Below are 27,884 nucleotides of genomic sequence, written 5' to 3'. Positions count from 1 at the left end.
CTCCGCCGGTCATCCAAATGATATGAATTCAAGGCTTCATGGTGCTATTCATAGAAAATACGATATTTTTTTGGGGTGAACCACTCGTTTAAACTACACTATTTATACAGAGCTGAAGTGGTTAATGTATGTTTTGTAATAATAATCAAAATCTACAAAGTCACTAGTAACTAAAGTTTTCAAATAATTGTAGTGGAGTAAAAGTATAATATTTGCCTCCGAGATGTAGTGGAGCAGAAGTAAAAGTACTGAAACATTTTAAACACTCCAGTAAAGTAAAAAAAATACCTCAAAACAAGTACAGTGCTGGAGTAAATGTACTGAAGTTACTTTACACCACTGGTTTTACGACGCCGTGGTATACCTGGACAGCGTGTCCCTGCATGGAGTTAGGGTTGAACACGTAGGACAGGTAGGGTCCTGGCTGGGTGCTGTAGATGGCCCCCACCCCCCCGCCAAGCTGACCCCCCCCACCCTGTGTGGGGGGAGGAGGGGGAGGCAGCACCACTGACGGGCTGGGAGGGGTGGGCCGCGGGGGGGTGGGCGTCGGAGCAGGCTTCTGTGGGGGGGGAAAAAAACAATGGCTGTTATCAAGCGTTTGAGACGTGTTCTACTGTGGGGGAAAAAAAGGTGAGGAAAAAAAAGAAGGAAAAAAAAAGAAACTGAAGAGAGAGTTTGCTAAAAGGTGCGTGTGTGTGTGTGTGTGTGTGTGTGTGTGTGGGTGTGAGAGAGAGCGAGAGAGAGAGAGAGAGAGAGACTGACCGAGACAATGGGTCCTTTGATGGGAAGGAATTCTTTGGCGTTGGGATTTAATGTTGAGTTCTTCACCTGCCTGTAAGTATGTTCCACGGGGGTCCCCAGCAAAGGTAGTTAATAAAGCATCACAATATTTGTAACCACTTATACCATTTATATGTTGGCTATTCAAAAAATAGCAGATCTACAAGCTTACTCTGCTATTTTTTAAGAAGTTTTGAATAATATCGAAAAAAAAGATTTTCAGATCAATTTGGGTGGTCCTTGACTTTGAACAAGTTTGAGAGACAGTGACTTACACCACGGCCACTGGCGAGTTGTTGGCGCGCTCGACGCTGTCCGGCCTGGGGTCCTCGGTGGCGAGGGTCCCGGCGCTGGGCGGCTGAGGCGTCCCGGCGGATTGCCTGTCTGGTCCCGCAGACTGGGGGACACCTGGTGTGTGTGTGGGGGGGAGGGGGGGGGGGGGGTGACAGTTAACACATTGGGTGCCATAAACGTAAAACTAAGTCTTTTTTTTTTTGAAGATTCCACAAGAGGGCGCTCTAACACAGCTTATGAATGATCCCACGACTCTCCTAGAAGGAATCAACGGATGTGACGTCATTCCAAAAAACATCCACTCCAATCATAGGATTGGGAGAAAAACACTTCTAGTTCTGATTATTTTTTTTATGGTGAAAACAAGCCATTTTTAACGGGCTATCGCTCTAAAATGGCCGATGGCGGTAAAAAAAATGTTTTTCCAGTGGATAGACGGGACCCTCCCCCACCCCCCGGACACTTATTTTTTACATCCAGGTGCACGTTGTGGCTTCTGCGGCGCTCCATAGATCGTCAAAACACGGTTAAAAAACGCAGGCACTCCGAGGATGATTTGGATGCATAGTACCTGGCACTCAATGTGTTAATTTTACAAAAACAGTAAAAAGAGGTTTCTGCCCGACAGCAACGGTATATAAATATAAACATTTCTATAAATGATCTATAGTTGCACCTGGCGTGGAGGTGGGGGTGGTAGGGGTGGGCGTAGCGGCAGAGGAGGACGACACTGCCTCGGGTGTTTGCTGCTCCTGAGCGGGTTTGGTGACCGCCGAGGTGGAGTCCCCCGGCTGGGGGGCGGCGACGCCACCGCCGGCCGGCGAGGACGATTCTAAACTGGCGAGGTGAGCTGATGAGGAGGAGCTGGAGCTGGGCTGGAGCTGAGGGGGAGAGAGAGAGAGAGAGAGAGAGAGAGAGAGAGAGAGAGAGAGAGAGGGAGACTATTAGTAACTATTAAGTATATCGTTGCTGTCGGATAGAAACCTCTTACCTCCATATTTTAACTTTTTGTTTTTTTTCGTACATTTATGACAAGAGTGTCATAAATGTACAAATGTTGTGAAAATAGCGAATCCACAAGCTCACAACGAGGCATTGTGAGCTTGTGACACGCTGTCAGGCTGGCATTGCAGCCTAGGGTGCCTGGACCGTCACGCTACGGCCCAGGCCAAAATGTTTATTTTTTTTACATGATAATAAAAAAGGAACGGTTTTGGACAGGTTTCCACCTGACAGAGGCGATATGACAGTTACAATTCTTTCATTATGTTCCCTAATCGCTACAAAATAAAGTTGTTCATTAAAACCACAATAGAGCTCTTAAGCTCTAAAGTTTAAGACCTAAAAGTGATATTTGATATTTATGGACCAAACGATCGATACTTTCTAAACATCCTTACTTGAAATGGGTCTTGTGAACAGAAGCACAGAGAAGACATTATTTGGTAATTATTGGTATTTTACTTTTCCTAACGATTTATCAGATAATATGTCTACGTAGAAAAGCACTCGGCTGAACACAAAACGCAGTAATGTTGAGAACTGTGCTCCCATAAGGAGAAGCTTTAGAAATACACTAGGCATGTAACGATTCACTCAACTCACGATACGATTCGAATCATGATATTAGGTTCACGATACGATTTTTCACGATTTTCTTTAACTAAAAGTATTTTCCAGACAATTTTTTTTTTTACAATACTGTGTTTTCTCTTATCCTCTTTTCAATACAGTAGCAAATGACTGAAAACTCTATCAATTCTCTTACAATGATCCTGTATTTTCTTTTGCACATGTCTTTTCACTTGTCAGTGACATAGGCCATGTTGTCTAGGTCCTTTTCGTTCAGTTTCGTTCCCATCAAGTGGACCTAAATAATCTCTGCTTCTTAAAAAAGATCTATTGGTAGTAAGTAAGAAAAAAAATTACCGACATCTGATCTGGCGCAGTATTTTTATAATTAGAGTTTAAAATTCTGTACTATTTTCTTAGCAGCGTCGTAATACTTTCAAAGGGGTGGTGCGGTTTTTGGCACGTGATTCCCGTTACAACCAATGGGGTCGCCTCTATTTCCACCATTTCCTGCAACAACAGCCATAGCAACGGTAACGTCTGAAGAAAATAAGTCAAAACAAAGAAAATATCCTTCAAATGCACGGCAAAAGGACTCGAAACGATGCTATATGAATCTTATGTCTGTCCAGAAAGAAGAGGTTCAGGAATTTACACGGACAAGATGGGATACATGTACAACAAGCCATGGATACGCGACGGTCGTCTGTCCCGACCGAACTTCAACCAGGTGTTTGCACTTTTCCATTTACAGCCCGTACATCTACATAAACGTTCAGATTTCAACTATAAAGTGCTTACCGCATGGCCATTGATGTTAAAATTCTGTATGGTCCCGCAGAAATACCCGTATATTCCGTATTGTTCAATAAAGAGTATTCTTAACCGATCGGTGGCCATTTTCTCACAGATTTATAATGTATCAGAGTGCAATACACCTCCCATCCGATAGGGTCGCGTAGTTGAAAGGATATGGTGAAAATGGCCACCGATCGGATTAACAGGCTTTTTATTGAACAATACGGAAGATACAGGTACTTCTCTGGGCCCGTACATAATTGTAACATCCATGGCCATGGGTAAACATTTTAAATCTGAAATATGAACGTTTATGTAGATGTACGGGCCGTTAATGGAGAAAGTGCAAACACCTGGTTGAATGTTTCAAGGCTACTACAGAACGTGCGTCAACGTTACTTATATAAACATCAACATTGTGTGGATATGGGTTCTTACAAGCCTCCTAAGGACGCTGGGTTTCACGCAACATTCTACCAGCGTGTTATTGACAAAAATACATTAATGTGATTAATGTGAGAGGAAAACGGCAGAAGGATCAACTCTCTCAAACAGAAACGTCAGCAGGTGAGCCACACACACACACACGGGGGGGGCTCACATTTTAACATGAGACTGAAATAATGTATTGTGTTATCAGATAAAAGCATTGAAAACAGCAGATCTACAAGCTCACAACACATCACAACGCGTTGTGCGCTTGTAGATCTGCTATTTTCAATAGATTTATTTGGGGGGAGACACATTTGTTATCACATGAAAAAAATCAATTGAAAATAGCATATCTACAAGCTCACAACACGTCGTGTTGTGAAAGTAAAACTACCTCAAAATTCTACTTGAGTACAGTAGCCTACTTGAGTAAATGTACTTAGTTACTTTACACCACTGAAAGTACAGGTACTAAAAAAAACGTACAGTACTCAAGTGAATGTCCACCACTGCATCTCACCAGTGCTGATAAAGCCCATAAGCTAATTGGCAATATGGCCAAGTAAGAGATTGTAAACAAAACATGCATGTCAATATTGGACTGTCAAATATTGAATGTCATTTTATGATTGTATGGGTGCTATTACTGTATTTTAAACATTTGTGTGTCATTTCATCCATGTTCCATCTCTGTGATAACTCAGACATCTTTACATCGTTAACAGCTAATACACCAGATGTTGTGATTGATAAAGAGTCCAGGGAAGTGTCTGTATTAGATAGCCTGCACCTTTGACTCTAGCCTAGAGGAAGCCTTTATGACAAAGGTCATTAAATACCAACCACTCCTACATACCATCTCAGAGCTGGGCTATTAGGTGCAGACTATTTGTTTTTATATTTGGCAGCCTATAGGACATACCCACATACTGGCTGTTAGAGGGTTTCAACAACTTTGGATGCCCAAAAAGGAGGCAAAAGGGTTGGCAAAGTATTGTGCTGTAATTGGCAGCCGCCATATATGGCGGAGACGGTGTTACTTATACCCATAGAGTACTGAGTGACATGTTTATTGTATCGTGAAGACATATGCCAGGATTATGTGAATGTAACCTTACTGCACCTATAATATTTGTGTCCCTGTATGTTGCTCCTTTATGTGAACATAAATAAATGGTTTGTGTGTGTGTGTGTGTGTGTGTGTGTGTGTGTGTGTGTGTGTGTGTGTGTGTGTGTGTGTGTGTGTGTGTGTGTGTGTGTGTGTGTGTGTGTGTGTGTGTGTGTGTGTGTGTGTGTGTGGGGGGGGGAAATGAACCACCCTTCGCTGACCGCTACAAGATCTTCTGTGAGAGTCATCCGCCATGGCTTATAGTTGACCAAGAGGTGCTGAAAATAAACCAGCTACGAAGGATGTTCGTAAACACAGTGAAGAAGCATGAGGATCTTCATGCTTCAAACTACAGGTAACTCAAATACCATGTGTGTCTTTGACAGTTCTGGGAAACAAAACAAAAACCTTTATGCTGAAAAGTATATTATAGATGTATTCCCTCACAAAAACGTCTATGAGAGTATATTTAAACTAAATTGGCTATCATTGTTAATACATCTTTATTTATACACTTTTGCTCATCTTTCCCTAACATTTTATGTTGCAGGCAGGATAAATTGAAGTGGAGGTTGACCCCTGATTTCCCCCAGCTGGTTTTTCACTGCCCTACCAAGTGCAACATCTCTGAACATGTCCTCCCTAGGTATTTTAGGAAAAAGGTTTGGTGATGCAGGGCTGCAAGACATACTCATTGAGTCAAGTTGGTGCCCCAAATCCATCAATGGTGTGATCAGTGGTCATCCACAGGAGATGCAGTCTGCACTTTCATATTTTGTCATATTTGTATACTATTTTGCTGCCGTTGCACTGTCAACCAACATTTCTCTGTTCATACCTGTGAGTGACACAGAAGGCCTGATCTGGGGGGTGGGTGGGAGGGTTGATGTACAAATGACACATGCTGTGACACACTGTGGTATTTTAATAAATATTTCATACCATATGTTGTAATAATTTGGAGCTTTAGTGTATTTATTTTACTCTAGTCCATTTTTGGCATTATTCCAATCTAGGGGGCTGATTTTCAGCCATTTTGGGCCAAGGAGTGCTGCTTTTTTTCTCCTACCTTTCAGTACACAGTAGGTTGTGACATTTTCTATGTATGAAATATATGCTTTTAGCTAAATGTACTATGTGTATGTTTCATTGTGCTGGGCACCAATCACTTCAGTAGAAGCGTTTTCTTTCTACATTTCATGATCAAAATTCAAACATGAGTACCCTAAGGCACCAGTACTTGTTTCAGATGTTAGGTACACGTATTTATAACATTTGAGAAAGATTTTGTGTTGCCAAAATCAATTTTCAATATTTTACAAGCAAAAATAGCAGCACAAGATTTTAGTTTTTTGGTTATTCACTTTAATATACATTTCTGGCTTGTGAAAAAATACTGCAGGATTTTGTGCGGAGGTATTTTAACCCAAAGTCCACAAGGGTATTGTCTATGCAAAAATGCATTGAAAAAGTAGACCCAAGACGTGGGAACGAAATTCATTTTCTAGGCACTTTTTGGAGGGTCACAACACGGCCTAACATCACTGACGAATCCTTGGTATCTTTATAACCAGCTTCGAACATAATGGCGTACGTCCGTGCTACTTCCGTGTTGCATAACAACGACATCACTGTCGAATCCTTGGTATCTTGATCCTAGCCTTTCAACGTGTGTTTACCAGCGGCGTCGCTACACGCTGTATTTAGATTTTTTTCACGCTTGTGCTAATGAAACACTAAACAGGATTATTATTTCTTGTCAACATTCAAGTACAACTATCAGAAGATGTAAACCAGGTAAAGTAATGCGTCACTCTGCAAGTTTAACTAAAGTTTTCCACCAGTCCAAATGTTTCTTCTGGCTATTTTTCACATCACGATTCATTTTTTATTAAATAATTTAAAATCGTCACCCGTTTTAATCGATTTAAATCGATTTACGATAAATCGTTACATGCCTAAAATATACAGATACCCTGTATACTAGAGATGCACGGATGGCCTCTCACGTCACCCGAATCCGCATGTACAAATTAATTATCCAACCGCAATAATTATATTATCCAATTTAAATATCCGCACCAACCGTTTTTCCCGTATGTCAAAATATTATTATTTTCTGGTATTCCCCGTTAGTTGTGCGATGCGATCACAAAATGCATTGATTTAACCTATGGAATGTCTGTGCGTCTTTTTTATTTTTTTTAAACCGGTGCTGCGCTGAACATACAGAGCGCACTGCTCTGCTGCACTGAACATACAGACTCTGTGCGGCATCCAACATACAGGCATCCAACATACATGCGGCATCCAACATACAGAGCGCAGCACCGGTTTAAAAAAAAGAAAAAAGACGCACCGACATTCCATAGGCTAAATCAATGCATGTTGTGATCGCATAGCACAGAGGCTGCTCTACACACTCACACAGACACAAGCACGCAGAGATTTAGCTATTTTATGGATAGATATATTAGATGTCATTAATTTATTTACCGCAATATTTCACCCGCGGTTTATCCGATATTAATTCATAATCATATTTGATTGACCCGAATCCACCCAAACCGCGGTTAACTGCGGCAACCGCGGCTAAAACCGCGATCCGCGCATCTCTACTGTATACACTTATACTGTATGTTGGTTTGTTTACTGTCGAGTGAGAAAACAATGTTGCACGTTAATCTTATCATGTGGGGACTCCCCCTCTAAAATAATTTGGGAACCACTGGTCTGGGTTTCATTAGCATTAGCGGCCATTCTCGCTGCTGTTCTAGCGACGACGTTGAGTTCAGAGGTCACTAGATGTGTCAGTAGGCGGAGATCTCTGATGGTCTGGTTAACGAGAGGCTATCTGATCCTCTTACCCGGAACTCTTTGCCAAATTTTCGTAGCTCCTCCAACTGTGTCCTCTGCTGCACTGAGGGAGCTGAGAGAGAGAGAGAGAGAGAGAGAGAGAGAGAGAGAGAGAGAGAGAGAGAGAGAGAGAGAGAGAGAGAGATATCATTCTTAGAGCATTGCGACCAGTGGTGGAAAAATACTCACATTTTTCTACTTAAGTAAAAGTATCAATACTGCAGTGTAGAAATACTCTTTTACAAGTAAAAGTCCGGAATTAAACATTTACTTGAGTGAAAGTACAAAAGTATTGGTTTAAAAATGTAATTAATTGAAGTACCAAAAGTAGAAAGTACTCATTATGCAGAATGTCCCATTTCACAAGTTTGAATTCAAAATTCAAATGTAGAAAATGGATAAAAATCTTTGGAAAATAGCAGATCTACAAGCTCACAATGCGTTGCATCGCGACGCATTGTGTTCTTGTAGATCTGCTATATACAAATGGCCGAAAAGTATATAGGATTGAAGTGGTAAATGTATGTTTTGTAATAATAATTACTACAAAGTAACTAGTAACTAAAGTTATCAAATAATTGTAGTGGAGTAAAAGAACAATATTTGCCTCTGAGATGTAGTGGAGTAAAAGTAAAAGTATTGAAAATTGTACTAATTACAGTTGTATTAAGTACAGTACTTGAGTAAATGTACTTAGTTACTTTACACCACCGATTGCGACCTGCTGTGAGATTGTAGATCGTCTATTTTATTCAGTATTAAACAGCCTTACTTTTGCTGTTCTTTCCATCCTGTGGAACGGCCAGACCCTCCATTCGCTCCTTAGCCGCTGAGCTCAGGATCTCATTCACTGTTGGGAGGCAGACACACACACACACACACACACACACACACACACACACACACACACACACACACACACACACACACACACACACACACACACACACACACACACACACACACACACACACACACACACACACACACACACACACAAAAATAAATCATGAGGACCTCGGGATACACATGGCTCCAATAGAGCACCGAAGTCTGACGTAATTTACACATCCTACCTGGTTCGCGGTTTTCCACCCCCGTTCTGAATTCCCATAGACGTGTTTAATATCGTGTCAAATAAGAACTGTGTTCCAAAAATAAACTAATGATTGAGAGAGAGTTTAAGTTTGACTCTTATGGATATGAAGCATCAACTGACGGTGAGAAAACGCTAATGTTACTTCCGCCGAATTAGTTACATTTTCCCAGAAACAGACTGTATCAAATATAAGTGACTGACTATCATAAACGATACAGAACCTCCTCCCTGACAATATCGCAGAGACAGTTTGTTTATTTTTGGACCACAATTCTTATATGAGACGATTCTTAGATGAGCCAATGTTATTCTCCATAGAGAAATTACCTTACGAACCAGGGGATGTACGAGTGACGTCAGGACTTCTGTACTGTACTCTATGTGTATCAGACTTCATGTGACCACCTGTGACATCAAGTCATCTATATCAGCGGTTACCAAACTGGGGGTCACCAAATTATTTGGGCGGTCCCCAGATGATTAGCTTAATGTGCAACATAGTTTTCTCACTCAACAGTAAACAAACCAACATACAGCATAAGTGTAATACAGGGTATCTGCACATTTATAAAGTGACAATTTAATGACTTTTAAGAACTTTCTAATACCAAATTGGCCAAATTGTCAAATATTATGTAAGAAAGAGGCAAGCATTGTGAAAATAGCCGATCTACAAGCTCACAACGCCTCGCACTGCGAGGCGTTGTAGATCGGCTATTTTCACAATGTTTATCTGTGGAACCGAGTCAAACTAAATGTAATGCCTCAACTCTATTCTACTCTCAAAAACTATTTTGGGGGGACCCCAATTCCCCAGTTCAAAGAGTCCACCAGTTCAAATATGAATATTTTGCGGCAGGTTGTGGCCTGAAAAGCTTGGGAACCCTTCATCTATATGCCATATCTACGACATTGAGATACAATGCTCTGATGAAGGCTCATAGCCGAAACGCGTAAGCGTTCGTTTATTGGTGTGTGTGCCAATAAAAAAAGTGGAAATGTGAGTCCTCCATTGATTTGAAATTTTGGATGTGCTACCTTTTTGGGATTTTTTTAATTCCTACTTTTGATGTATAAAATAATGTCTTAAGTGGTTACACACAGACACGTTCCCGGTTTTAATGGGTTAAGGAAATAGAACACGGCCTGTCAACGGCAGCAGGTTGTTTTAGACAAGGGTTATCGTCTCTCACCGTCGACAGGGAACAGCGGGGTGGGGCCGGCGGGTTTGGAGGTTGCCGCGGCAACAGAGAAGGGGGAGGAGTCCAGGTAAGCGGGGCCGGCCAATGGAAGGTCCTGTGCAGGAGCACTGTCGGGTTTGGGCGAGCGAGAGACTGACGGGAGAGTGAGAGAGAGAGAGAGATGGACATTGTAAATCAAATTTATTGAATATTGATTGAATACTTTATTAACACGATTAGTAACAGTACAGGTAGTCGCGTGCCTAAAATAGCAGATCTACAAGCTCACAGCGTGACCTCGCATCGTGGTGATGAGCTTGTAGATCTAATATTTTAAGACGTATAATTCAGGCTTCAGGGAGGCTGAGAGGACAGAGTGGGAGGATAGCGAGTGCGTGTGTGTGTGTGTGTGTGTGTGTGTGTGTGTGTGTGTGTGTGTGTGTGTGTGTGTGTGTGTGTGTGTGTGTACCTGCGGGTGATGCCTGGGAGTTGGGGGTGCGCAGTGTTCTGTTGCTCTGTGGCCGCTGGGATTTAGGGGAGGTTCTTAACACAACTATAGAGGAGAGAGACAAATGGGCACGATTCACTGAGCAATTTACGCCCATATTTTCAACATACCGGCATTCCCGATTCTACAACATTTCTTCTAAATCCTAACAGTTTTCTGAAAAAGGTATGTTTCTATATCTGTGGTTTTTCATGTCAAGGACCACCAAAATGATATGTGTTTGGCCGCGGACATCACGCAGCACTTTGATGCTTTTCTCTCTCGATCAGCGCTGAGTACGTGTCTTCTTGCATAGACATGGCATTAGTTTCCCCTTATAGGAGCGGCTACACCGCTCAAAAATAAAAGTACGGCTCTCTAACGGATGTCATTTGTCATAGTGGTCATTCACATATTGGAGAAAAGCCAGCTAGGGTTGTCACAACTACAACATTTAAGTTGACGATTAGTTGTCATGAAAATAATTGTGATTAACGATTTAATTGGGCGTTTTTGGCATTGGATATTGGAACATGTTAATAAATCAAACGTTGCACAGGGCAGATATGACACATGACTTAAATATACAAAGAATGCACAGACATATTTAATAATTTTACACTTTCAAATAAATAGTGGAAATAGCCGATCTACAAGCTGTGACCCGTTGTCGCCCCAAGCTGTTGTGAGCTTGTAGATCGCCTATTTTCAAACATCTTACTACTTTTACTTTTGGCACTTTAAGTACATTTTGATACCAATACTTTTGTACTTTTGAATTTCGGACTTTAAAGGAGCATTTCACCCCTGGAAGAAACTGCAATCACTCAATGGTAATAGTATTTGTAGTAGATAACAGTAGCACAATTTAAAATTTGCACCCTATGGCCAGAAAAATAATGAAATCTGTGTGTTTGACTAGGGTTTGACTGGACTGCTGCATTACTACAATGACCATAATGCTTTGGTGCCTTGTGGCAGGGGAGGTTCCATGTGGGTGTGATCTCCAACAATAACATCCAAACAGCATGCCAGTGTCGCCATGTCTGCTTATTATAAGCGGCTTCTTTCTAAAATGTAGTTGATATTTGGGCTTGTTTCCAAATGTTTTGATTGTTGTTTAAACCAGTGGTTCTCAAACATGTTCATGTATTTTTCCACAGACCCCCATCTGAAATTATAATTTGTGCCAGGGAGCCCCTAACAAATATGTGTAAAAAATATTCCACATTTTCCCCTTATATGTTTGTATTTGTATGTTTTGTATGTTCGGTTTGTTTGTTAGTAATGTGCTAGTCTTTTCTTTTTTTGTGTATGTTTGTTTTCATGTTCTGAAAAATCCAATAAAAAGTAAATGAAAAAAAAAAAGAAATCCACATTTTGCACTTTTTCCCCCTCAAGATTTTTTTGTAAATAGCAGATCTACAAGCTCACAATGGGTCGCGAAGCGTTGTGAGCTTGTAGATCGGCAATTTTCAAATATATAATATCCCATGTCTAGGTAAAGTGCTCTTGGCCTAGTTATCTTCTTTTGGGCTTGTTTTCATAGACCTGGCTGCTTATTTCTCTCACAATATCTGGCAACACTGGCTGTACTCGCGCACGTTCATCTAGTTACATATATGTCCAAGGATTCGTTAGTGATGTCATATCACTGGGACATCCTTGGTATCTTTCTGGTGTTCTACTTCCGTGTCGCATAGTATTGACATCACTGTCGAATCCTTGGTATTATGATCCTAGCCTTTGCGACGGTGTTTGTTTACCAGCGCTGCCACTCCACGCTGTATTTTTTTTTCAAGCTTGCGCTTATGAAACACTACACAGGATTATTATTTCATGTCAACATTCAAGTACAACTATCAGAAGATAACTCAGGTAAAGTAATGCCTCACTCTGCAAGGGGGTTTGCCCGCTGGCCGCAGCTAATGGGAGTGGCCGAGTGGCGAAAGAAGGTTGAACAAAGTGTTACGGGGGCTGTCGTTTGGAGCTGGTCTGACTGAGACGCGTCAAGACAACATGTAGTGCGGAAAGGAATGAGACATATCTCTCATGACGCAAATAACGTCACGAAGAATGCGAAGATTACTAGATATCTAAAAACACAGATTATTCACCAAAAAAAACCCAGGATCTTGTTTCTTGACTCCTAAACTTCATTAAAAGACCGAAAACTTCTTCCAGGGGTGAAATGGTCCTTTAACTTGAAACAGAGTATTTCTACATAGCAGTATTGATACTTCCACTTTTTTTTTCCACCACTGCAAACTGAGTCACTTCCTGTAAAGCGCGTACCTCCGTTGACAGCAGAGCGGGCGGCGGCGTCGCCACCACCACCCAGCGCCTGCGGATGCGACAGGGAGTGAGGGAACGGACCGGAGGGAGGGCTGCCGGCCGCGGGGGGAGGCGGGGGTGGGCTGTTGCCCTGCTGCCCTGATTGGTGCATGGGGGAGTAGGCCGCCCTGACGGACAGCGGGCTGCTCCTGTCGGACGAGGAGGAGGAGGAGGAGGGGGAGGAGGAGGAGGAGGGGGAGGAGCCAGGGGGAGGGCCGTGTCTGGAGGAGGCGGGTCCTCCTAGGCGGCCGGAGCCTCCCACCGCCCCTCGCCCGCCGCCCCCCGCCCATCTCACGGGCCCTCTGAGGCAGCGGGATGTACTTCCCCTCCCTGTGGGAGGGAAAAGAAAAGGACAAATTGGATGATGATACATGGATAAAGCCATTAAAACAGGGAACGCATGTGTGCAACCACCATTATTTTATAGTTTGGGCTATTAAAAAATAGCAGATATACAAGCTCATAGTGCACCACCGAGTGCCGTGCTGTCAGCTTGTAGATCTGCTATTTTAGGAAAAGAAAATCTGAATCTGTGCAAATCTTTGAATATATATATATATATTTTTTAAGCGCAAATTTTTAACTCAAATCTCTGCTTCTGGGGATTCTACAAATGCCTACAGTTACTTATTTTTTTTAAACTTATGTTGCTATAATATCAGTGGTTCTCAAACTTTTTCATGTCAAGGACCCCCAAAATGATACGTATTTGGCCGCGGACCCCCATCTCAAAATATGTTGTTCCAGTGACCCCCCAGAAGCAAAGATTTGAGTCACAAATGTTCCCTTTCAAAATGAATTCAAAGATTTGCACAAAGTTTCAAGATTTTTCAAAAATAGCACATATACAAGCTCTTGAGCTTATATATCTGCTATTTTTCAATAGGCAAAGTATAAAATAATGGTTAAAGTGGTTAAAATCTAAAATGACAGATGCTTTCCTGGTCTTAATGGGTTCTCGGTCACTGTCACCTACCTGCCACTAGGGCTGAACCCGGGGCTGGCCCTCTGGTCGTCTCTGTCGCGCAGCACGGCGCTGTACTTCTCCTCTTCGGTCTTGCCGTCGGTGTTCTCCAGGGAGACGCGGCGGCGGTACTGCGGGCTGCTCTCGATCTCGGTGGCGAGCCGGGCGGCCCGCGCCTCCCTCTGGCGGAACATGTCGCTGTTCCCGCGCTCCAGAGGAACGCTAGCAACGAAGGGGGAGGAGGCGTTATCATCAAATGTGTGGCATTCAAAATAAAATAAAGTCATTTTTCCAAAGTAATAACATTTCTGACAGTCTATAGCGTTGATATACAACCTTGTGATTGTGAAAAAAGGGCATCATTTGATTTGATTTAATTTAAACGCTTAGCGTTACACTGAATGACATTGTATGGGGTACATTTATATGAATGACAATAAAATAGAATTACTATTAAGTGTATTCATGAATATAATGTTATTAGGGAATAACTGACATTCCAATGAACATAAACTTTTAAGGGAAGTGTAATTGCTGTTCAAATAGTTTGATACCTAGAAAACCTTACATGTCTTTGACCCATTTATATATATATATATATATATATATATATATATATATATATATATATATATATATACACACACACACACACACACACACAGGTTCTCAAAATAGAGTCCGGGGACTCCCAGGCCAGGGGTCCTTGGGGGGGTTCCAGGGGGTCCCCAGCAAAAGTAGTTAATATGGCATCACAATCAGTTTAACAGTTTTAACCATAATGTTATACTTTGGCTATTCAAAAATAGTGAAAATGTGTGCAAATCTTTGAATATATATACATTAAAAACCTTTTTTTTTTTACCCAAATCTTTGCTTCTGCAGGTCCCTGGAACAAAATAGTTTGAGATGGGGGTCCGTTGCCAAATACATATCATTTTGGGGGGTCCTTGGGGGACATGAAAAACCACTGATAAGCAACATATTTATTTCTGAAAACTGTTAGGATTTAGAATATTTTTTTTTAGAATCTGGTCTTAATGGGTTAAAGCTGCAATCAATAACTTCCATGTCCTCCCACCCAGAACTAGCCCCACAGATGTTTTATGTTTTTACACAATGTCGTTCTCACAGCAAGACTGAGACAAAGGTTGTTTTTGTGTTCCCCAGGAGTCCCAAAAATTGGCGAGTTGTTTTCATTTGAGTTGTATGCAATACCCCCTGTGAACCAGTAGGTGTCCTACCTGACCACATCTTATTGTACAATCTTACAATAAATTCAAGGAATCTCTGTATGTCTGTGATCCACGTATCTCGAGGACCGTCCGACCGACCGACTTCAAACTTGGCACGTGAGTCGCCGCCGACCCAAGGGAGTGCCGTGCCCGGCGTCGAGTCGGTCGGATGGGCGGTTGTCCAGAGCCGCCAGAAATTGGCCTAAATTAGCCAATTGATTGCCATGGCAACGGATATAACGGGAATGGCATAACAGGGTGGGGCATGCATTCCCTATTTGCATCGTTCCCGAGTAGGCTGGTGCCCAACCAGAGAGTGTACAAATGGAGCCAAATGGACCCGTAACACTCTCAGAGTTATGGTGGACATTGAAATTAAACATTTTTGAGAACATACTAGCTCTGAGAAAACGGTTCCAAATGCAGTGGTGTAAAGTAACTAAGTACTGTACTTAAAGGTAGGGTAAGTGATATTTTTTGGTTAAAACAAAAAGTATTTTGTTAAAAGGTTAAAGCACTATATTCTGATAGTAATCATTGCTATAGAGTGTTTGTTCAGTAACAGAAGTCTCCCCGTCTCTCCAGCTCTTTAATAAACAGAAAATACATTTTCCGGTAGGTGTCAAAATCTCAGCCAATCAGGAGAAAGTACCAATTTTTATAGTGTTCCATTTCCAATTTTGCCTGCTCATTTCTTAGTGTCATCACTTCCAATTTCACTTGTTTAATCTATATCCTGATTGAGTTCTCTATCGTGATTGGATAAAATTGGAAATGAAACTGAAACGAAAATGCATTTTCTGTTTTATAAAGAGCTGGAGAGACACGGAGACTCCTTTTACTGAACAAACACTCTATAGCAATGAGTACTATCAGAATATAGAGCTATTTAACACTTATTTTAACCAAAGAAAATCACTTACCCTACCTTTAAGTACAATGTTGAATACAATGTTTTTACTTTACTGGAGTATTTCCAATGTTCAGTACTTTTACTTCTACTCCACTACATCTCAGAGGCAAATATTGTAATTTTACTCCACTACAATTATTTGAAAACCACTTTAGCCCTATTTTATACCTAGGCTATTTGAAAATAGCCAATCTACAGTAGATTGGCTGTTTTAGTACTTTTACTTTTGGTACATTTTGATACCAATACATTTGTAAAGTAAATTTTGAATTCTGGACTTTTACTTGAGTACTTCTAAATTGCAGTATTGATCATTTTACTTGAGTACTTTTCCCACCACTGTCCAAATGTGATGGAACGAATTCCGGTTCCTCAATGTTGGATCCGGTTCCTACCGGTTTCCGGATCCCGACCCTATACACGGCGCTGCGTGTATAAATGAAAGCGAGTGTCACCATGTGAGGGCTGTGAGGGTGAACTCACGTGTACATGGACAGGCTGGAGTCGTAGGTGGACTTGACGCCGTACGTCTCCTCGTGGGACTTGAACATCTCGTTGGCGTCCCAGCCGTTTGACTGCAGGGGGCACAAGAGAGCAGGTAAAGTTAACGTATAAACCCCACCCCAGAAGGCACAACACGCCCCAGAGCTCTGAATCCAGGAGATCCCCTCATGTCCTGAAGTGTCTGAAGTGCTTTTCTTGCACCGAAAATGCAGTGAAATAACTCTTTAAAACTGGGAATGCACTTTAACCATTATTTTATACTTTAGATATACAAGCTCATAGCGTGGCACCGAATGCCGCGCTATGAACTCTGGATGAGCTTGTAGATCTGCTTTTTTTTTCGTGGGCAATTCTTTGAATATAGATATTCTTTAAAGCGAACATTTGTAACTCAAATCTTTGCTTCTGGGGATTCTACAAATGTCTTCAAAATCTGAACAGTTTTTTTGAAAAATAAAAACGTATGTTGCTATAATATCAGTGGTTCTTAAACTTTTTCCATGTCAAGGTCACCCCCACAATGATATGTATTTGTCCACGGACCCCCATCTCAAAATATGTTGTTCCAGGGACCCCCAGGAGCAAATATTTGAGTTAAAATGTATATATATATTAAAAGATTTGCACACATTTTCAAGAATCTTTTCCTCAAAAATAGCATATCTACAAGCTCATATGAGCTTGTAGATCTGCTATTTTCGAATAGCCAAAGAAATCTAAAATGACACAGCATGCGTTCCCGGATTGAATGGGTTAACTAAGCTCTCTTTGCCGGGACAAACCTCACCCACCGTTTGAAAGATGGACTGCCTTTCTTTGGGAAAACGATGCACTCGGTGCCCAGAAAGGCTGTGTTAGCACTGTGTTAGCAACAGTTTATGTTTTTACACAATGTCGTTCTCACAGCAAGACTGAGACAAAGGTTGTAGAGAAATCCACGAGTGTAACCCGGATGAAATATGGATTTCAAAAGCTATGTGCGTGGACCCGCCAAGAAATGTTCGATAAACACGCTATAAAACTGGGTCAATTTTAATATTTTCTTTTCCCTACTCTTCATGAAAGTCACTTTTGGCCTAGTCCACATTGTTTTAAAAATAATTATAATAATAATTATCCCACGATTTTGTAACCCTTTTTTCACCCGGTGTCAATTTCCGAAGTGATCCTGGGCTGTAGCGCCCAGGATCACTTAGAAAATTGGCACCACCAGCCTAGGGAGCCCAGGGCCGAGCTCATGCCTCCTTCAATGCATGAGAGCCAACTGACCTTCTTGTCACCTGACAGGGCCCGGGGGGAATTTCCCCGGTAGGCTGTAGCGCGGGGAAGGAACACGTTATTCCCACCAGTTCCCTTCCCCTACATCAGGCGCTGTCATGGGGGAGGCGGTATAGCGACCAGGATTACTACATGTATTTGTGAGGGTATTAACTACCCTAGGAGACAAAGGGAGAACATGCAAACTCCACACAGAGTAGGCCCTTTCGCCAACCCCACCTAGGGTATGGGCGCTGATGACGCGGAGGAGAAGACACGCCCCCAGCGCCCACAGCGTCCCTGGCGGGAATCAAACCCAGGACTGCGCCACCGTGCCCCGAGTCCACATTGTTTATTGAACAAAATGTTCTCCTTTAATGTTACAGTAAAGCCTGATTCATAAGGTTATGGTTAGGGCTTAGATAAGGCTTAGGTTAACATTAGAGTAAAGCTGGATATATTTTTTTTGGGGGGGGGGGTCACCACTGTTGTATCCTACTGACTCACCTGCCAGTGAGGAGCCCCCACCGGGGAGACGATAAGAGTCTTCGTCCAACTCCTCCCGCAATGGCATGCACCGCGGTGGATTCAAACCCTCAACCTCCGCGGTTGTGGGCAGGCACTTAAACACCGCGCCACCCGAGCACCCTGGATTTATACTTATTTGCGCGCTGGTGGCATAATGGTTAAAGGGATAGTTCACCCCAAAAAATACTTTTTTTATATCAATTAGTCACCCCATGGAGACTTGAATTCATGGATGTTTTTTTGTTTTTTTGTCTAAGCCAATAATTTGATGACCAGCGGACCGGTAGGCAGCAATTCCGGTAGGAGACACAAAGGAGACTCTTTGTGTCTCCTACCGGAACCGCTGCCGGTCATCAAATTATTGGCTTAGGAATGCGACAAAAGCTAAAAAAAATATTCATGAATTCAAGTCTCCATGGGGTGACTAATCGATAGAAAAAAGGCATTATGGGGGTGAACTATCCCTTTAAGTTAAGGCAATGGAATAATAATAATAATGAAGTAAGAGAGTTCTGTATGTGTGTGTGTGTGTGTGTGTGTGTGTGTGCGTGTGTGCGTGCGTGCGTGCCTGCGTGCGTGTGTGTACTCACTGCGTCAGACTCCAGGTCGTAGCTCTCCCCGTTACTGTCTCCAGCGTCCCAGCGCTGTAGAACCTTCTCTCTGTGCTCGCCGTTGATCCGCGACGAGCTGATGGCCGTGTCTGTGAACGAGTCTACACACAGACCCACGCACGCACACACACACAATAGGGATGTAACCATACGGTAACTGTATCGATGCATCGATTTTAACTTCACCGATCCAAGTATATCGATGTGTAAACAGCAATAGGGCTGTTATGGTTACAAATTGAAGTTGACGATTAACTGTCACACAAATAATTGCGATTTCATTGTGTTTTTGGCATTGAACATTGGAACAGAATACAATTTTAATTTCTGTTTGGTTTTTAGGCTTCATACTCACAAATTGCACAGGGCAGATATGACAAATAACTTACAAAGAAATTACTTTGACACATTTAATAATGTTATACTTTCCAAAAAAATTATAATAACGGAAATAGATGATCTACAAGCTTACAACGCATCACAAAGCTTTTTCAGCAATTTTTGAAAATGTTTGAAAATGTCTGAACATTTTTCAACATGGAAACGATTATGACGATTATGCAAGGGATAATGTATGGAGAGGTGGTCAGTCATTATTGAATATTAAAGCCCGACAGGGTTATTATTCACCGATGTGGAGCAGAGGTGAATAATCACTCTGAAGGGCTTTAATTTTCAATAATGACCACTTCCCCATACATTATCCCGCTTATTACACAGCTACTTAATAAATAAATAAATACATTGACCCAAAAGTAACAACAAAACAAGTATTTCCTTGTTTACGGCAATGAAAGTATTACATAAGTATTGGGCTGGGCGGAGAAGTTCGCCCAGTGAACAAATGACAGTAGTCCATAAGGTAACCTCGGTACGGTAAGACTCGCCCCAAAACACAATGGCCCCCATTCTATATACCAGCGGATTTGCCTATAATAAAAAAAATGCGCACATTGAACACAAAAACGCTAATAAACAGCTGGCATGTGGGGAAAGCGAAAAACGGGCTTCGCTGTTCCATGCACATGTTAATAATGGTGAATGGCTGTGTGCAAATTCAGATCAATTGCTCCAGCCACTGAGGAGAACCGGGAAGAAGACATTTTGGGCTCACCACCCGATTTTGGGCTCACCACCCACACAGAGCTTTGTGGAATTATAGGAGGATGATGATTTTTTTGTTTTTGTTTTGACATTTGTGAATCGATTCATAATCGTCCATGCCAGAATCTAAATTAATCTATGAATCGATTTTATTTTCCACCCCTAGTTTAGATTATAGTGTCACGCTGGTGGCGGCCATACCTCTGATGGCGTAGTTGAGGTCCACGTCGCGGCATGTCATGGTCACCAGGTCGGCGGGGCTGAACACCATGGTGTCCATGATCTCCTCGATCTTGGGGGGCGGCGGCGGGGGCGCCGACGACTCGGGGGGGACGCCCCCGCCCCCGCCCCCTCCCCCGCCCCCATCCCCTCCCCCTTCCTCTCCTCCTCCTCCTCCCCCGCCTCCTTCTCCGGCGGTGACGCCATCGCTACACTTGTGGACGGCGTCCACAGCCAGGTCACACTGCGAAGAAGAGAAGAAAGAAAGAAAACACGACACGAACGGTTCTTGAGATACGTGGCTTACAGACATACAGAGAATCGGTGCATTTATAGTAAGATAAGAACTCATAAATACTAATAATGCTTTATAACCATAATTATAACACATTATAAGGCATTCTATAATGACTTATAACGTCAAGAATTATAATACGTCATAATTGCTGGATACTCACATAATTTTTGGGCGGTGAAACCGCCCCTATAAGTGAGATTTGGAAAAATGTACATTTTCCTGCGCTGTGATCTGGGCCCAGGAAATTTGTAGAATTATCCTGCGCTGTGATTGGCCAATCACAGTCTATTCAGGACTGTGATTGGCCAGTGTCACATGACACATGTGCATAGCCCTATATAAGGAACCATAACTTGAAAAAAAACAAAAATTTGTTTTTTTCAAGTTATGGTTTCGTCCATCATAAAGAGTGTTTCAATAAATGTATTTATCTTTTGTACATGTGCTAGCAAGACACCGCCCACTTCACACAGGGTGTGATTTTTGTTATACCTGTAATAATACAGTGTTAAAAGCAGATTGTATTGCATTTATACTTCACCTTACAGTATAAGTCATTACAGAAGGCTTTAGGATGTGAGTTCTTAAAACTATAATTGTACACTGTTATAAGCAAAGTATAGAGCATTATAAGTATGCTTATAATGGGGTTCCAGGGGGTCCTCAGCAAAATATGTTAATACAGCATCATCACAATCATTTTAAGTTAACCCCTTTTATCCATTTATACATTGGCTATTAAAAAATAGCAGATCTACAAGCTCACAGCGTGTCACTTTGTGCCAAAGCTTGCCAATAGGCTATTTTTGAAAATATTTGAAAAATAATCCAAAATGTTTGGAAGACTTTTGAATAATTTAGATGATTGTTTTTTCATGTAAATCTTCTCTTCTGGCAGACGTACAAGCTTGCAATCTGCTACTTAAAAAATATATATATATATTTGAAAAAAAACTTTTTAATATTTAGTACCTATATATATATATATATTTTACATACATCTTCTGGGAGGGGGGGGGGTCCCTGGCACAAAGCCATTTCAGATGGGGCCAAATACATATCAATTCGGGGGGGTCCTTGACACACGAAAAAGGTTGGAGAACCGCTGGGTTAGTTTACCTGTGAGCTTAGTGTCTTAAAGATCCCTTCATACACTGTGCCGTTCTTCACCTGCACGTCACAGGTGGAGCCCTGCAGACAACCACAATGACACATAGCTTCAAGTTGTTTCTCCATGTCATGGGGTCTTCAACAGGGGTTCCGGGACCCCTGGGGGGGTCCTCAGAGTTACTACAGGGGGGCCCGCCAAATCTTTGTGTGATATGATTAAATGTATTTTTACATTAACCACTTGAACCCTAGCATCCCTTTTCTGAGGAGAACTTTAGCCAAAAATAGCAGATCTACAAGCTCACAACGCCTAGCACTGCGAGGCGTTGTGAGCTTGTAGATCTGCTATTTTTGGCTAAAGAGGTTTGGTGTAGAGGGAAAAAAGAGCAGACCAAGTAGGGGGAAAAAAGAGTTTAATCTGAAACACAATTTTAAACAATATAGAGGGGGTCCCGTCCCTGCTTCATCTCTGACTCAGCTAGGGGGTATTTGGTCTGAAAAATGTTGAAGACCCCTGATTTATGAAATGAATGCATTGCTTTTGATTTGAATCAGCTTTTCATGTTAGGTGTGGTTCTTCTAGCTGGTATTTGTGACAGAACGGCTCCGTTACTGACTGCAGACAGCCCCCCACACACACACACACACACACACACACACACACACACACACACACACACACACACACACACACACACACACACACACACACACACACACACACTATAAGTAGCTAGTTAATAAACCTCATTATTACACGGCTTGGTTGAATGCTTGATTCTGATTGGTCAATTGGTCAAATCCGGCGGTATATAGAATGGGGGGCGAGCGTGTTTTGGGGCGAGTCTTCCGGTCACGTTATGGAATACTTTAAATTGCTTTCCGAGGCGAACTATTCCGCCCAGCCCAACACACATGGAATACTTTCATTGCCGTAAGCAAGGAAATACTTTGTTTTGTTGTTACTTTTGGGTCTTTTTTTTTTTTAAAGTAGCCGTGTAATAAGCGGGATAATGTATGGGTAGGTGGTCAGCGCAGACACATGATTGGCTCTTCCACTTTTTGGTTTCTGCAAAACGCCCACCCATAGCGCTTGGGCCCAGACCGGTCTACAGAACACACATGATAATGTGAACATTAATGTGAATTCACACGACCGGGTATATAACAACATACAGAGAAAATTGGCATATTTTGGGCATATTTATAAATGGGGATTAATCACAATTCATTTGAAATAGGCGACGAGTAGAAGACCGGGCAAGCATCTGTGTCACTTTAGATTTCTTTGGCTATTGAAAAATAGCAGATCTACAAGCTCATAGCGCAGCACCGAGTGCCGCGCTACGAGCTTGTAGATCTGCTATTTTTTTGAAAAATCTTGAAAATGTGTGCAAATCTTTGAATATATATGTTTTTTTAAAGCGAACATTTGTAACTCAAATCTTTGCTTCTCGGAATTCTACAAATGTCTTCTAAATCCTAACAGTTTTCTGAAACACTTCTGTTGCTATAATATCAGTGGTTCTCAAACTTTTTCATGTCAAGGACCACCCAAGATTATATGTATTTGTCCGCGGACCCCCCTTCTCAAAATATTTTGTTCCAGGGACCCCCAGAAGCAAAGATTTGAGGAATAAAAATCGCTTTAAAATATATATATATATTCAAAGATTTGCACAAATTGTCACGATTTTTAAAAAGAAAATAGCAGATCTACAAGCTCGTAGCGCGGCACTCGGTGCCGCGCTATGAGCTTGTAGATCTGCTATTTTTGAATAGCCCAAAGAAATCTGAAAATGACACATAGATGCGTTCCAGGTCTTAATGGGTTAATCTTCTGACAGCCCTAATATTATGTCAAATCCAAATGGGACCTCCGATACAAAAGCACGAGCGTATGTGCGTAACAGGACTCACCACAACGGCAGTGAGAAAATGAAGCATGCGGGCATTGCTGTAGACGCCCTCGAAGACCTGCAGGCAACGACAACACAACAACAAGGACAAGGTCAAGGCTCTCAAATGACACGATGGCTTTGAACTTTGACCTTTTTATTCTAAACAAAAACATATCACTTACACCCCCCTATGGTGTAATAATGCTGACTTCCATGGGTTTGCTGCTTTCCCGACCCTGTGACGACAATGCACTCCAATGGTGTCTTTTGCACTTGACCGACGCAATTTAAAAAATGTACGCGATTGACTTGAGAAACATTACATAATACATCCATGTTTTGGTGGAAATGTGTCAGTAATGGACTAATGCCACTTGATGTGTGAGAGAGAGAGAGAGAGAGGAAAGAAGACACAAAGAATAATAATGTATTTGGCCGCGACCCCCCCCCCCCCCATCTAAAAATGTTGTGTGTCAGGGACCCCCCAGAAGAGTATATTTGTGTTAGAATTTTTTTTTTAAATTATTCAAACTTTATCCAAATATTTTTTGAACATTTTCAAAAAATAGCAGATGTACAAGCTTGCAGCGCGGCACCAAGTGTCACGCTACAAGCTTGTATATCTGCATTTATTGAATAGCCAACATATAAATGGATACAGTGGTTCAAATGACTGTGGCGCTATATTAACACCACTGTTGCCGGGTTTGCTTTGTTTGCTATGTTTGCTTTAAAAGATATATATATTCAAAGATTTGCACAAAATATGTTCACGATTAAAAACAAAAAAATGCAGATCTACAAGCTCATAGCTATGAGCTTGTAGATCTGCTATTTTTGAATAGCCAAAGAAATCTAAAAATGACACAGATGCGTTCCCGGTCTTAATGGGGTTAAATGAACACTGAGGATTTTACAGTGCAGATTTGTGTGCCAGAGATAGTGTATACTAGTTTAAATAGTTTTGGGGGGAAATGCTGCTAATTGTCCAAAGAGTGACGGCAAAATCCTGAAAGATGGCTGCTTTTTGTTTCAAAAAGCTCCATAACAAGCTACCCTAACTGCCACCAACATGTACAGTATATCTTCTCTGTCGGGTGGAAACCAAATTACATTTGGACTGTATGTCCAAAACTGTTTTCAGGATTCAAATACAAAAATAGCAAAAGTAGCAGATCTACAAGCTCAAAATGTGTTGTGAAGGCTCTGCTACTTTAGATGCTTCAGCGTGACGTTGTAGTGTGATCAAGTAGGGCGTTCATTTACCAAAAAAACACAAACGAAAATACGGAGATAAGATAGTATATACATTTAGTCAGTGGTGGAAAGTTACTAAGTACATTTACTCAAGTAATGTATTTGAGTAAATCTTTGGGGTATTTTAACTTTACTGGAGTATGTCCAATGTTCGGTACTTTTACTTCTACTCCGCTACATCTCAGAGGCAAATATTATACTTTTACTCCACTACAATTATTTGAAAACTTTAGTTACTAGTTACTTTGTAGATTTTGATTATTATTACAAAACATACACTAACCACTTCAGCCCTATATACATATCGGCCATTTGAAAATAGCAGCTCTAAAAGCTCACAAGCTTGTAGATCTGCTATTTTCAAATGATTCGCATCCATTTTATCCATTTCAAAACTTGTGAAATGGGATATTCTGCATAATGAGTACTTTCTACTTTTGGTACTCTAAGTACATTTTGATACCAATACTTTTGTACTTTTACTCAAGTTCATTTTGAATTCCGGACATTCACTTGTAACATATTTCATATTTCTACATTGCAGTATTGATACTTTTAGTAGTACAAAATGTGAGTACTTTTTCCACCACTGCATTTCTGGGGGGTCCTTGAATAGGGTTGAGAATCAATCACTGAGCCAGAAGAGTCTGGTTTGTGTGTAAACTTTTCTAATGTTCCAGAAATAAGAATATGACATTAAAATACTTACGGGAGATGACTGACTCTGTGACGGTGGCTTCATTGTGTTTCTTGTCCTGGAAAAAATAAAACAGTGATTAGTTCTAACGTTATAAGCTGGTTATTACAACAGTGAGAGGGCTCTCCCTGGGTGTCACTAGCAAGTGTGGCCAGATTTTGTGAGAGAAATAAGCAACCGGGTCTTTGAAAACAAGCCCAAAAGAAGCAACTACTAATAGGCTACGGCTATTTGAAAATAGCCGATCATAGACAATGCGTCGCGATGCGACGTGTTGTGAGCTTGTAGATCTGCTATTAAAAAAAAAAAAGAAAAGTGAAAATACAAATCTGGTAAGGGGGCCCCTGGCACAAAAATGCTTTCAGATGACGGTTACATATAGATATTTTTTTTTGGGGGGGGGTCCTTGACATGAAAAGAACCACTGGTTTAAACAGCATTTAGGAAACAAGCCTAAAATAAGCAACTATACACTTTAGAAACTAGCCCAAATAAACGACTACACTTTAGAAACAAGCCCAAATACTGACAAAACGGTCCTGGGGGGCACCAAAACGGGTAGTAGCACAGTGCACCATGAAGGGTTAAAAAAGGGTTTAAAACAAGCCCCAAATAAGCAATTACACTTTAGAAACAATCCCAAATAAGCAATTACACTTTAGAAACAAGCCCAAATAAGCAATTACACTTTAGAAACAAGCCCAAATAAGCAATTACACTTTAGAAACAAGCCCAAATAAGCAATTACACTTTAGAAACAAGCCCAAATAAGCAATTACACTTTAGAAACAAGCCCAAATAAGCTATTACACTTTAGAAACAAGCCCAAATAAGCAACTACACTTTAGAAACAAGCCCAAATAAGCAATTACACTTTAGAAACAAGCCCAAATAAGCAATTACACTTTAGAAACAAGCCCAAATAAGCAATTACACTTTAGAAACAAGCCCAAATAAGCAATTACACTTTAGAAACAAGCCCAAATAAGCTATTACACTTTAGAAACAAGCCCAAATAAGCAACTACACTTTAGAAACAAGCCCAAATAAGCAATTACACTTTAGAAACAAGCCCAAATAAGCAATTACACTTTAGAAACAAGCCCAAATAAGCAACCACACTTTAGAAACAAGCCCAAATAAGCAATAACACTTTAGAAGCAAGCACAAATAAACAACTACACTTTAGAAACAAGCACAAATAAGCAACTACACTTTAGAAACAAGCACAGATAAACAACTACACTTTAGAAACAATTAAGCCCAAATAAACAACTAAACTTTAGAAACAAGCCCAAATAAGCAACTACACTTTAGAAACAAGCCCAAATAAACAACTACACTTTAGAAACAAGCCCAAATAAACAACTACACTTTAAAACAATTAAGCCCAAAAAAACAACTAAACTTTAGAAACAATTAAGCCCAAATAAGCAACTACCAATATTTACAAGCGACTTTACAGAAAAGAACAAGCCCAAAGTCGCTCATAATAATCAGCAGACATGGCAACACTGGTCACTGGAAGGAACAATAAAGTTGATCTGAGGTAAGTGCCCAGCAGGCTGGTCAGCTGACATGGTGCCACCAGCCCAGATTACACACTAACATCACAAACAATGCACCGAATCGACCCTGATATGAATGTCAACATCATCATTACTATTCTATAAATGTTATTAGATAGGGATGCAACACAAATCGATTATTTAAAAATTTGAATAGCATAATAGTGTAAAATAGCACGTCATCTGTAAGCTCGATAACATGCCATGGTGTGATCTTCTAGATCTCTAGGCTATTTACGCATGATGCCACCGTATAAAATAGGGCTTAATCAGACAAATCGATCGTTTTTGTTTAATCAATGCAATGTGTACGCTGATGAGTTGATACATAAATAAAATAATTACAAAAAATATATATTAAAAAAACACACACATTCTCGATTAACACAATAATCGACCAAGTGATCGACAGAATAACCGCTATGAAGACAATATTAACTAAACGATGGCTGCAGCTGTCGATGAATCGACAGCTGCAGCCATCGTTTAGTAAATATTGTTATTAAGTTAGCTTCTAGCTGGCTGCTAACCCCAGCTACAGCTACCGTGTCTACTTAAAGGGGAAATCCACCCATTTTCAATATTTAACTATGTCATTAATATAGCATAAAGGAGTTGTGTGGAAATAAGAAAAAATTAAAAAAAAAATTAACATTGCAAAAAAATGTAACATTGCAAAAAAATTAACATTGCAAATTACACCATGATGAGTCATCACAGTGTAATTTGCAATGTTAATTTTTTTGCAATGTTACATTTTTTTGCAATGTTAATTTT

The 27,884-nt window shown here is 41.0% G+C and overlaps 2 protein-coding genes across 2 annotated transcripts in view; both read right to left on the bottom strand.

Annotated features, from left to right (window-relative positions):
• atxn2l (ataxin 2-like) overlaps positions 1–27,884 on the bottom strand; it is a 37,549-nt gene that overhangs the window by 9,391 nt on the left and 274 nt on the right. The window contains 17 exon segments of the mRNA XM_080446454.1: positions 365–559; positions 763–832; positions 1,056–1,188; positions 1,751–1,955; positions 7,852–7,913; positions 8,613–8,690; positions 10,133–10,273; positions 10,590–10,673; positions 12,903–13,222; positions 13,224–13,271; positions 13,918–14,127; positions 16,537–16,628; positions 18,933–19,054; positions 20,259–20,520; positions 21,694–21,765; positions 23,605–23,661; positions 25,552–25,597. Coding sequence (XP_080302580.1) covers positions 365–559; positions 763–832; positions 1,056–1,188; positions 1,751–1,955; positions 7,852–7,913; positions 8,613–8,690; positions 10,133–10,273; positions 10,590–10,673; positions 12,903–13,222; positions 13,224–13,271; positions 13,918–14,127; positions 16,537–16,628; positions 18,933–19,054; positions 20,259–20,520; positions 21,694–21,765; positions 23,605–23,661; positions 25,552–25,597 — 2,197 coding nt within the window.
• ccdc171 (coiled-coil domain containing 171) overlaps positions 23,151–27,884 on the bottom strand; it is an 87,831-nt gene continuing 83,097 nt past the window's right edge. Inside the window, exon 25 of the transcript XR_013934268.1 lies at positions 23,151–23,185. The gene's annotated coding sequence lies outside the window, so the exon portion shown is untranslated. The remainder of the gene's footprint in view (positions 23,186–27,884) is intronic.

This window comes from Gymnoscopelus braueri, assembly GCF_963280865.1.
Source record: "Gymnoscopelus braueri genome assembly, chromosome: 13".
Taxonomy (NCBI): Eukaryota; Metazoa; Chordata; class Actinopteri; order Myctophiformes; family Myctophidae; genus Gymnoscopelus; species Gymnoscopelus braueri.
Note: the sequence above shows the minus strand (reverse complement) of the source record. Positions and strands in the feature narration are given on the sequence as shown.